The sequence below is a fragment of the Vombatus ursinus genome, unplaced genomic scaffold (genome assembly GCF_900497805.2).
Source record: "Vombatus ursinus unplaced genomic scaffold, bare-nosed wombat genome assembly UNPS02014773.1, whole genome shotgun sequence".
Classification (NCBI taxonomy): Eukaryota; Metazoa; Chordata; class Mammalia; order Diprotodontia; family Vombatidae; genus Vombatus; species Vombatus ursinus.
The window spans coordinates 24,470,768-24,483,519 of NW_020954551.1; the positions used below are offsets into that span (position 1 = coordinate 24,470,768).

General features: G+C 33.8%; 1 protein-coding gene across 1 annotated transcript in view; it reads left to right on the plus strand.

Moving 5' to 3' along the window:
* LOC114044482 (contactin-6-like) overlaps positions 1 to 12,752 on the plus strand; it is a 333,761-nt gene that overhangs the window by 275,919 nt on the left and 45,090 nt on the right. Inside the window, 5 exon segments of the mRNA XM_027863984.1 lie at positions 5,533 to 5,708; positions 6,056 to 6,173; positions 7,654 to 7,719; positions 7,722 to 7,802; positions 7,895 to 8,044. Coding sequence (XP_027719785.1) covers positions 5,533 to 5,708; positions 6,056 to 6,173; positions 7,654 to 7,719; positions 7,722 to 7,802; positions 7,895 to 8,044 — 591 coding nt within the window.

Here is a 12,752-nt window from a genome sequence, read left to right on the forward strand (position 1 = left end):
TGTGTATATATGCATATATGTATACATACATATATATGTGTGTGGGTATGGAAATGTATGGGTGCATGGATATATGTTAAAATCCCTGTATCATTTTTTCAAAGCATTTTAATCATTCTAATCAAACTTTTTTATTTAAATTTTTTATTTCTTTTTATTAATTTATTCTGTCAGTTTAGAGTTACTATGAAATATACTATCTACTAGGGGAGAGGTGATGAATTTAAGGCACAGAATAAGATGCATTTTGGTTTTTTTTTTACATTGAGGGAAATTGTTTTGCTTAACTATGTATATTAAAAGGATTTTTAATTTTATTCCCCTCTTTTCAAACTATTGAGTTAGAGGTAAGAGGGAGAGAAAGTAGATTTATGTTAATTAATTAATTTTTAAATAGAGAGGTGAGGGGAAATATACTTGTAAAATGGTGCATGTATTCTTAAATATGGTCATATAATGTTAGTTTTACTTTATCATTTTACTTTGTTTGTTTGTTTTTGTTGTTGATTTTTAGACAATTGGGGTTAAGTGACTTGCCTAGGGTCACACAACTAGTTAGTGTCAAGTGTTTGGTCTAAGGCCGAATTTGAACTCAGGTCCTCCTAACTTCAGGGCCAGTGCTTTATCCACTGTGCCACCTAGCTGCCCTACTTTTTTTTTTAAAAAGATACAATTCATGGAGTGATATAATTTATAGATATTTATAGTGTTAAAAACTCAAATATTTGATAAAACTTTTTATAAAGAAAGAAATGTGCTTGTTATTAGCCTACCTCCTAATTCAAGCATTAGTTTATTTTAATTCTTCTTTCACAAAAGTATATTAATATAATCCATTAAGTTTATATTTATATATTGACATGTGTCATATTATGCATCAATATGATATATATACATATATACTTATACATATACATAATGGAGTGTATTAACAGTTAACAACATAAAATTGGATGTTTATAGATATTAAACAGATATATTTTCATATTACATAACATGATGAAAGAAGAGAATAGTGTGAGAACACATGCAAGTGATGTGAAATTAGCAGAGAAAAGGAGTGTGCTCTGGGAAAATATTCTCAATTTCCTTCCAGAAAATATGAGACATACTTCTCACTTGAAAGGGTAAGAAGATGAGGTGGCATGGGAAGTTTGAGAAGGGATGAAAAGTTTTAGAATACTTCTGTGATGAATGGTTTAGTGAATTTAATGAATTCATTAGGGAAGTGTAAAAGTGTTGTTTTGATACAGTGAACATTCAGTTGTGATTATTTCACATAAATTTGTAATGGATTCAATGAGCACTGTTTGATATTTTTGTTCTACCTCTATTCAGCAGCACATAAATTGCAAGGTGTACTTTAGAAAAATGTGGACTGATGTGAACTGATGCTGAGTGAAGTGAGCAGAGCCGGGAGAAAATTGTACATAGTAAATTGTACATAGCCACAGCAACATTCTGCCAACATTCCGCCATGACTAAATTTGATAGCCTTAGCTCTCCTCAGCAATGCAAGGATCTAAGACAATTCCAAAAGACTCAGGAAGGAAAATGCTATCCACATCTAGAAAAAGAATTACAGAGTCTGAATGTAGATTGAAGCATATTATTTGCTATCTCTCTCTTTTTTTTCTTCTTTTTTTGTGGTTCCTTCCATTGGTTCTAATTCTTTACAACATGATTAATATGAATATAGGTTCAATATGAATGTATATGTAGAGCCTTTATCAAATTGCACACCATCTTGAGGTGAGGGAGGGGGAGAAAATTTAGAACTAAAAATCTTATGGAAGTGAATGTTAAAAATAAAAATTAATTGATTGATTAATAAAAAAGAATTGGGATTCTAGACTTTTGCCACATATATGTCTAATATTGATACTAGTTCATTGTCAAGTATAACTTTTAGCAAGTTGTAGTTTTCTTGCTTACCTATTCCAATTAGATCTATTTTTTGTTTTGGCTTTGTCTGAAATAATGATTGCTACCATTGTTTTGTTGTTGTTATTGCTGTTGTTGTTTTACTTCAGCTGAAGCATAATAGATTTCGCTCCAGCTCCTTTCCTTTATTTTGTGTGTGTCTCTTTGCTTCAAGTGTGTTTCTTATAAACATACTCCAGGATTCTGGTTTTTAAACCACTCTGCTATCCACTTCCATTTTATGGTTGAGTTCATCCAATTCACATTCACAGTTACAATCACTGTGTGTTTTTCTCCACCTTATTTTCCTCTGTTTATCCTTCTCTCTCTCTCTCTCTCTCTCTCTCTCTCTCTCTCTCTCTCTCTCTCCCTCCCTCCCCCTCTTTCTCTCTCTTCTTTTGCTCTGTCCCTCCTTCCACATATTTTGTTTCTAACTAGTGCCTCCTGCAAGAAGCTGCCCTCCCTTCTACCATGCCCCTTTTCTTATCTCCCTCCATTCCTAATTTCCTGTAGCATACAATCTATTTCTCTGCTGAGCTGTGTGTATATGTTATTCCCTCTTTCAGTCAGTTTTTCAAGAATAAGATTCAAGTGTTGCCTGCCTTTGAAAAAACCTTTTCTGTGCCTTATTTATGTGAGATAATTTATCCCATTCTGCTTCTCCCTTCTTCTTTCTCCCAGTACATTCCTTTTTCTCACCCCTTCATTTTATATCATCCCATCATAGTCAACTCACACCTTGACCCCTGTTTATGTGTACACCTCCTAATTGTGTTAATAATGATAAATTTCTTAAGAGTTAAATACATCATCTTTCCATGTAGGAATGTAAACAGTTCAACCTTATTGAATTCCTTATTATTCTTCTTTTCTGATTACTTTTTTGTGCTTCTTTTTAGTCTTGTATTTAAAAATCAAATTTTCTATTCATCTCTGATCTTTTCAATAAGAATGCTTAAAACTCCTTAATTTCATTTAATATCCATCTTTTTTCCTGACAGACTATAATCAGTTTTGCTGGGTGTCTTTGTTGTAATTCTATCTCCTTTGCCTGATATTTGCCAGAATATCATAATTCAAGACCTCAGTTTCTTTAATGTAGAAACTACTAACTATTGAGTTATCATGACAAGGGCTAACCAATATTTGAATTGTTTCCTTCAGCCTGCTTGCAATATTTTCTCCTTGCCCTGGGAGCTCTGGGATTTGCCTATAATATTTCTGGGAGTTTTTATTTTAGTACCTTTTTTTTAGGAGGTGATCACTGGTTCTAGGATATTAGGGCAGTTTTCTTGAATAATCCCTTGAAAGATGATGTCTAGGCTCTTTTTTTTTATCATACCTTTCAGGTAGTCCAATAATTCTTTAATTTTCTCTCCTAAATCCATTTTTCAGGTCAGTTGTTTTCTGAATGAGATATTTCATATTTTCTTCCATTTTCCATTCTTTTTATTTTGTAATATTGTTTGTCATTGTCTCATGGAATCATTAGCTTACACTTTAATAATTCTACTTTTAAGGAATTATTTTCGTGAGTGAGCTTTTGTACCACTTTTTCCACGTGTCCAGTCCTACCTTTTAAGAGGTGCTTTCTTCAGTTATTTTTTGCAATGTTTTCAAGTTTGTCTATTTCACTTCTTAAAGAGCTCTTCACTTCAGTGGATTTTTAACCATTTGGCCTATCCTGCTTTTTATTTTTATTTCCCATTTTATTTAGCCATCACATAGTTACAACTTAAACCCCTTTTCTACTTATTTTCATCTCTGCCTGATAGAGTACAACTAAATTTCATTTTCCATATTGAAGACCTATATGGAAACTTTTCATTTTCATTAAGGAGAAAGAATGAAAAGACATGGTCCCTCATACTTTTGACAAAAATTATTTCAGTAAAATTGTGAAGGGCATTTCATTTCCCTATATCTTACATTCCTTATGCCCCAAAGGGTGAAAAAAAGTCACTTTTTTCACAAGCAAACTGTATGGTACTATTGTCTCTGTTTCTTATAATTAAGAAGAAAATGGAAAAATCAATGAATCATCTCTTTGCTACATCTGCATGATAGAAATCTTCTTCATATTTGCATTGGTAACATTTATGATAACGCCACACAATTATGATTGTACATAAAGAATGTCAAAGAAAAGCATATGTTAGCCCTAGCAAAAGTTGAAAATCATGTAATATGTTGTGTGTGTGTGTGTGTGTTTATTCCAGTTGACCCACATGACAAATACTTATAAACCATGGAAGGAATAACTCAGTCAGCTCATCTTTTATGCCACTGCTTAAGAGGGATTCTTAGAACATAGATTTGACTTTCACTCTTCTATTCAATAAACTCCAATTTCTCCTTATTGTCTCTAGGATCAAATACAAACTTCTATTTGACACTTAGAGCCCTTCACAACCTTGTTTCAACTGATGTTCCCAGCTTTTATCTAGCATTACTCCCTTTCACATATAGTACAACATAATTGACCTTCTTCCTTTTCCTCCTAAGTGGCATTAGATCTTTCATCATTGTATCTTAGAACAGGCTGTCCCTCTTACCTGGAAAAGATACCCACCCCACTCACAGAAATCCTAGCATATTTAAAAATTCATTTTATGTACCACCTGCTACCTGAGGCCTTTCCTGATCCCTGCCATTGCTGGTGCATCCCCCTTGTTAATCACTCTCCTTTAGTTTACATGGCATATATTTGCATATCTGCCCATGCTGTTTTCCCCAAAAGAATGAAAGCTTCTTGAGGGCAAGAGATTGTTTCATTTTTGTTTCTGTATCCAAATAACATTGCCACTTATTTAATATTTGCTTAGTCAATACCTTAGTAGATTTTACATTATGATAAACTTTTGCCAGGGACTGCTAGGTGGCTCAGTGGGTAGAGAACAAGGCCTGGAGAAAGGAAGACTTCTCTGGCCTCAGACACTCATTGGCGGAATGACCCTAGACAAGTCATTTATCGTCATTTACCTCAGTTTCCTTATCTATAAAATGAGATGGAGATAGAAATGACAATCTACTCCAGTATCTTTGTTAAGAAAACCCCAAATGAGGACAAAAAGATTTGAAAATGACTGAAATGGTCAATCTTAACTGAAGACTTTTGCCAGTTACCTATGTCCAGTTTGAGATATTTGTGTGAAATTTTCTGAAGTTTACATTTTTTAATTAAGTATAAAGACAAATTCCTACAGACAAACCATATGCAGTGGTAATAATGTATAACTTTTTTGTTTGATTCCTAGTTAAACTGTGTTGATTTCAGTATTTGAGAGTGAGACAATTCGAGATGTGGTTTGTTTCATAGATTTGTGGCCTTGGTGTACCATGTCTTCTGTCTTCCATAAAAATAGGTACAATTTAGTATAACTAATTTATAGGTACAATTTATACAATTAATAAATAATTCAACCAGAATAATAAATTTTAGCTGGTAATTTACTCGGAAATACCTTTAGGAAATAAAGTAGTGGAAGATTAGGCCAAATTTATCTTTTTCAAAACTAGTACACTGTTTATTCAAACATCTAAATATATCTGTTGTTTTATCTTATCTTATGTTATTTTTAATAATGAAGATCATTTTGTTCTCAACAGAAAGGACCATAATTACCATTTCACCCCCTCAAATGGGTGTTACTGTTGGTGAGAGTATAGTCCTACCTTGTCAGGTGTTTCATGATCCTTCTGTTGAGGTTGTATTCACGTGGTCGTTTAATGGGCATATTATTGATTTCCAAAGAGGAGTGCCTCATTTTGAAAGAATTGGAGGAGTAAGTTGCTTTATTGTATAATAAAATGAAACAAGACCTTGGATTGCAGAAATATGTTTTATCATTATTCTTCATGTGAATAGATATTCACTTGTTTTATGAAGCTGCATCTGTTGTGTTCTTGGTGGTTTTATGTATTTAATAAAGATGCTTATGTTACATGTGGAATGTTAATACATAAAATAAAAAAAAAGTGATCAAGTACAGGAAAGGAAAGATGATATGAGTGAATCTTTTAATTTCACAATTGTCTTGCTCTTAATATTTGGAAATCTCTAGGAATATTCCAAATGAGGGACCTGCTGTGTGTGATTATGTTTTTATACTCTTGCTCCTTTTATCTCCAGGAATCTGTTGGAGATTTGATGATAAGAGAAATTCAGTTGAATCATTCTGGAAAATATGTATGCATGGTACAAATGACTCTAGACAGTCTGTCTGCAGTGGCAGATATCATTGTTAGAGGTAAGGTAAAAGTGAGAAAATATGCAAGCATATGGCTTGAATATATTTTTAGAAATTGGGCAGTTTTAATACTTAAGTAGAAGAGTCATGAGAGGCCAAGTCTTAGTAGTGATTCAGTAAAATCTTGTTATTTTCTAACCCTGGGGACTGAGGAAGAAAAAAAAATGGACTTTGAATTAATCAGGTTTGAATTATCCATTTTTCTCCATTAAGAATCAGTGGGGAATTTTTTTGGATGGAAAATATCAGTCAATATGAATTATGTGCACCTCTGAATAAAGCAGTATTATTGTATAGTGTTTTTATTGCGTATGTTCTCTTAGACCCTTCCACACCTTTGTAAAGCTTTCTCTCTGAGTTAGCTTTTGGGGTAAGGAGTGGAGAGAGATATCTTGTTATTTGGATTAGATTTTCAATGAGTTCAATTAGATGCCAGATTTAGAACACTATTTAAGGAATACTTACAGGGACATCTCCATCACCCTCATGGTATTGTCTTATATTTACAATGGATGGTAGGATCATATACCTAGAAGTTCTTGGCAGTCTAGACTATTGGGGAAAAAAATCTGTGAGATGAAATGTAATAAGATTATGTATGAAGTCTTGCACTGAGATCCAGAAAATCAACTTCACAAGTATACATCCAAGGAGATGTAGGAGTTCAATAGGATTCGGTAATGTGATATGGTGACTAAGCATGTCAAAATATTTTTAGACTGCATTGAGGAGCATAGCTTTCAAGAATAAGGAAGTGATAGTCCTACTGTACTCAGTCCTGGACAAAAGATGTATGAAACATTGGTTTTTCAATTGGAACACTACAGCTTATCAAGGACCTTGATGAACTGGAATGTGTCTGAGGATGATAACTAGGAAAGGGAAAGTTTTGCAGGCATGTTTTATGAAGTTTAGGTGAAGGGACTAGGGATGGTTATCAAGAGGAAGAGGAGAGTTGGAGGGACATGGAAGCTGTCTTCAAGTAGAACCATGAAAATAACTTGTGGATTTATGGGAAAATTGAGTTAAACTTGTTCCAACTAGCCCAAAAGAGCAGAACTAGAAACAATGAACTGAAATTGTCAAGAGACACATTTTGCTGTAGTGTAAGGGTTAAAAAAATAAGTTTCCATTAATTGGAGCTATTAAAAATGGCTCTCTTAATGAGTGGTAGGTTTCCTCTCATTAGAATTCTTCAACCACAGGCTGAATGAACATTTACTGTGTATGTTGAACTAGAAATTCTTTGGAGTACAGATCCCCTCTGATTCTGAAATTATTTGAGTTTCTAAAAAGAATATCTAAACATGTTGTATAAATTACCAAAGACTTTCAGGAAATTAATATATTGTCTATACTTATGTAAGATTCACAAATTTTATTTTCCTTGACTGCCAAGGAAAGAATAAACCACACCTATCACAAACCAATGATTTTTAATAGCCTTTGGTATAGTCATCATAAAATATCTTTTTTACAGGTCCCCCAGGTCCACCAAATAATATGAGAATAGAGAACATTTCAAGTACCACTTCTCAGCTCTGCTGTAGACTTAGAATAGTCCTATTCAAATATATACTGTCCAGATCTGGACACCTTTTTCTGTAGGCTCGCTGGCTGTTTCCACAAGTAAGAAATATTTATTACATTTTCTATGATAAGAAGTTAATTTAATTTGGCTATTGTCAAGACATTTGACTTATTCCCCTAAATATTTTCAGTTCCAGAAATTCTCAATGGGAAGATGCACACTGCAACAGTGGTGGGCTTGAACCCATGGGTGGAGTATGAATTCTGTGTTGTTGCTGGCAATAGCATTGGAATTGGGAAACACAGTCAGCCATCCAAATTATTAAGAACTGAAGCAGCAGGTGAGCACTAATGAGTTCCTGCAATTTTGGGATCTTTTAATTAAATGTCCATTCATTAAATCATAATTTATTAAGTACTTAATATGTGCTACACACTATCTTTGGAGATAATGACAAAGCTATCAATCAATCAGTCTATCTATCTATATTCCAAATGCATATGTGTATATGCATTTATGCATCTATTTGTATGTGTGTTATGTATATATGTATGTATATATACACATATGTGTATATACATATACATGCACATGCATACATATATGCATATGTGTGTATATATTCTCATTCCATGCCCTGAGGAATCATTTAGTTTATGGGAGTAAATATCATGTGCCAATCTAAATAATATCGCTAGCATGTGGGGAAGCAACTTTTATGGAGAAGGAACTATATATCCCCCACAGCTGCAAACAATAGTCATTCAAAGGTCAGTCAAGCCAGCCCTGTTTAAAGAGCAAGCCATTGAAAGAGAGAGAGAGAGAGAGAGAGAGAGAGAGAGAGAGAGGCAGCATGTGCTAAGAAGTTCAAATCACAGTCCTCACCATGACCACCATGGATATGGCCTAGGGCCATGAAACTGTGATACTATGGAAGAACAATGCTATCCACCAAGTATCAAATGACACTGCATCATAACTGAAAAAAAAATGTTATCTATGGAAATGATACTGTAGATGAGTCAATGTCATATGTTTTTCCATTTCATCCTAAAAACAAAACAAAAAAAAAAGAAACTATGAAACATATCTATATGATTTTTAAGTGAAAGCTCCCATGTGTGTTGTCTCACCATTACAACAGGAACTCCTTGAAAAAGTGACTGTCTTTTTTTCTATTTATGTCCCTACTGTTTAGCTCAGTGTTTTTAATGTAGTACGTAATTGATAAATGCATTCATTCATTCACATCAAACATATACAAAGTAGGTACAAAATATAATATTTGAGTGAGGTCCTTAATAATTGATAAGAATAAAGTGATATTAAGAAAAATGGGAAAGATAGATAGTAGAGATAAGGATGTAGTATACTAGGATCAGCAGAAAATAAGAGATGGGATGTATTATGGGGAAAAAACAAGAAGTTCTGCTTGGCTGACACTTGCAGATAATGTATGATAAGACAGGAAACATTGGCTATTGTGTCCAACATGAAACAATGGAAGAATGGACATAAAATATTATATTTTTGTATTAACATTCAAGTTTTATAAGCTGAGGACTTCCTGTCTAGATTTTTAACTGAAAAAGGCAGGAGATGTTGCCCCAAACTCTTAAATTTAATATGAGTTGATTATTTTTTGAGAAATAAGGTGGCATACTAAATAGACACCTCGCCTGGGATCAGCAAAACATTGATGTAAGTCTGTCTTCTCGTGAACACTGGCTAGATGAAACTAGGCACATTATTTAATCTTTCAGTGATTCAAGCAACTATCCAAGGCTGTAAAATGTAGAGTAGGTACTGATCTGCATTAGAAGTTTCCTCCTTGAGTTTTCCCTATACTAATGAAATTGAAGGACAAGTCTAAAAAAAGATATAGGCAAACCAGCCTGATAAAGTTAAAGATTGCTCAGAAATTATCTCTCTATTCTTTCATATATTATTTTTCTAGCCAAAATCCAGCAGAGAATCAGTGGATTTATGAATGTAAATGAGTTGCTGCCTGTTTCATTAAATGTTGTAGCCAAGAATTAATTGACCCTTTGCTAGTGCAGTGAGCCATACATTTCCATCTCTCTCAACTATGACCTACTTGAGGCTTCATTGAGCAGTAGTATATTTTTGCTATGCAAATGAGCTACCTCCTGAATCCATTTAACAGAAACACTAATTGAGCATCAATTGGTTCATAGCCCAGTGGCATCAGAGTAGAACCTGGCAGAAAAGGCATTCCCACTTTCTTCCCTTTCTTCCCTTGATCCTATTTGTTTCATTCTTAAACTCTTGAGTTCAAAATGTCATTTATTCTGTTTGCTATATTACATTATCAAACAAGTTTCTTTTACATTTAATTAGTCAGGCAAAGAAGGACTCAGTGTGTTGGAGTACTTCTTAACCCCTTTGTTTACTCTATAGAAATCCATAATATAGAAGAAGAAACCAAAACAGTTTGTCCCCAGTGATTTTATAAAGTCATCCAGACCAGTGCTGTCAAACTTGGATAGAAACAGGTGTATTCAACCTAACCTGTGTTTCTTCAGGTCACATATTGACTGAGTTTTGAAATTTAATGTTATCTGACTAATGTGGAAATATGTCAAATATGATTGTACATGTATGGCCTATATCAAATTGCTTGCCATCTTGTGGAAGGGAGATAGGAGGGAAGGAAAGAGAAAAAAATTATAACTCAAAATTATATAAAAGTGATTGCTGAAAACTGTCTTTACATGTAATTGGAAAAAAGATAAAATGCTATTAAATGAGGGGAAATGTAATGTTATCTATGTCTTATTGTATTTTATGTGTTTGGTTAATTATTGGCCAATTATATTTTAATCAGTTTCATATCATACTTGGTCATGTTGCGTGGGGAGAGGACGTGTAGCCATGGCATACATACAGGTCATATTTGAAACCTATGTTCCAGCTGTCACTGAAAGAGACCATCATTGGTCGCCCATCCCTTACCTTTAACTTTGTAGATGTGGGAAATGGAGTCCTAGAGAAATGAAGTGAATTTCCCAAGGTAATATGGTCCATTAATGTTGCAACTAGGACTAAAAGTCAGCTCTCTTGACTTCCAGTCATTGCCCTTTTTGTTGACAGCTGCCCTTTGGTCCTTTTAACAATGCCTGTGCTGCTTGGCTTCTATTAACCAAAGCTATCTATAAGCTGGCTTTTCCTGTTTTTGTAATATAGTAGAAATACCTCATGATGATGTTTGCTTTTAAGCCATGAATTTTAGTGGTTTTTCCCGGACTCTGAGAAAGATGAGGCTTGACTTAGACTCCTACCCCTACCACCACTTATTAGCTAAGTAGAAACAAGTGAGTGATGTTTCTATAAATTTTCAGTTTTCTCATTTGAAAAATAGATAGAACGTCTGTAGTCTGTGACAAAATGGATACAAATTTGGCCTGGCTTCAAGTCACACTTCTGACACATCTTGATGGTAAAACCCTGGCAAGTCACTTAACTTTTCATTATTCCAGACCACTGTATAAAACTAAGCTGTAGAGCAGGGACAGATCTGCATTGGTGAAGGGAGTTTACTCACTGGGACTATACTAAAGAAATGAAAAGATGAGTCTAACCATCTCCCCTTCCTTAAAAAAGGCTATAGTTCTCATCTCAAAGTGATATGATCAGATGAGATGATAGATGTAAGGTATTTTGTAAATCTTAAAAAATATATACATATCAATCAGTTTTAAGAAGCTATGAGATGTGGATGAGTCCTTGAAATCAACAGAAAGGAAATTATTTTCAATATAGTTTCAGCATATTTTGTTTGAAAATGGGCCATGTGCAATGATGCTCTATTAACTAGAAGATATTAAAGCTTCACACCCTTTTCTAAGCATAGATTTTAAGAATATTCACACAGAAAGGTAACTTACAATGCAACTAATCAAATGTGTTCCTTTTAGGAAGTCAATGAACAAGAATTTATTAAATGTGTTCTAATGTGGCAGACACTGTGATCATGCTGAGGATACAAAGAAACAAAAAAAAAAAACATCATCCCAGCCCTCAAGGAGTTTATATTCGAATGGGGGAGAAAGACTGTAAACACCAATGTAAATGGGATTATACAAAGTGAAAATCAGCACAAATCCATTATATGGTAGAGCTAGGACTAGAATCCAGAGCTTCTAATGCTAGTCCCAGTGAATTTTCTACTTCATCACACTGCCTTCTCTCACAGCAGATGAAAGAGAAAGTTTTTCTTTCTTTTCTATTCTTTCTTTTCCTCCTTTGTCTCTCTTTCTCTCTCTTTGTTTCTTTCTTTCTTTTTCCAGCAAACAAAGACAAATCTGATCAATATTGGTTAAGTACAAGTCAGAATTTTCTTGCTTTTGGACCAAGGTTATCTTAAACTCTTTAAGTAAATGAACTAGAAGTAAATGCCAAGTGATCCTTACAATTTAAGCAAGAAAAAAAGTAGAACAAATAAAATTTTAGTATCACTAGGTAGCAATTTGGTATTCTTATTGCTAAGAGCAATCATTCATTTCCTCTGAACCAAAGAATTGATTTTCTGCTACCTCAGCTATTTCAGTGAATCCATGATCTTTTTCTCATCTCTATCACCTATCTATCTCTATATATCACCCAATGATGCAGACCATAACCCATCTTCCCTGCTTAAACTGTTAGAGTCTTGTCTCTGTCTTCCTGTAGATTATTGATAGATGGTCTATCCAACATGTGGGAGTATTTTCTGTTTGTTTTAATTTTAACATTATAGTCTTATCAATGTAGTACTTATACTTTCTATCCATTCTGTTCCCCTCTTGTTGAATGTTTGTCCCTAAATTTTTTTCAATTATATATCTTACAGATTATAACCTTTAGAAAATATTTTGCACAGAAGTCATCACTGATAATATGTTGCTGCCTACTTCTCCTCCTCTTATTTTTCTCCATTATTTTCTGGGTCATCTACTATTTATTGATATGTACCCATTTACCAACACACACAGAGATGAAGATAGATAGATAGATAGATAGATAGATAGATAGATAGATAGATAGAT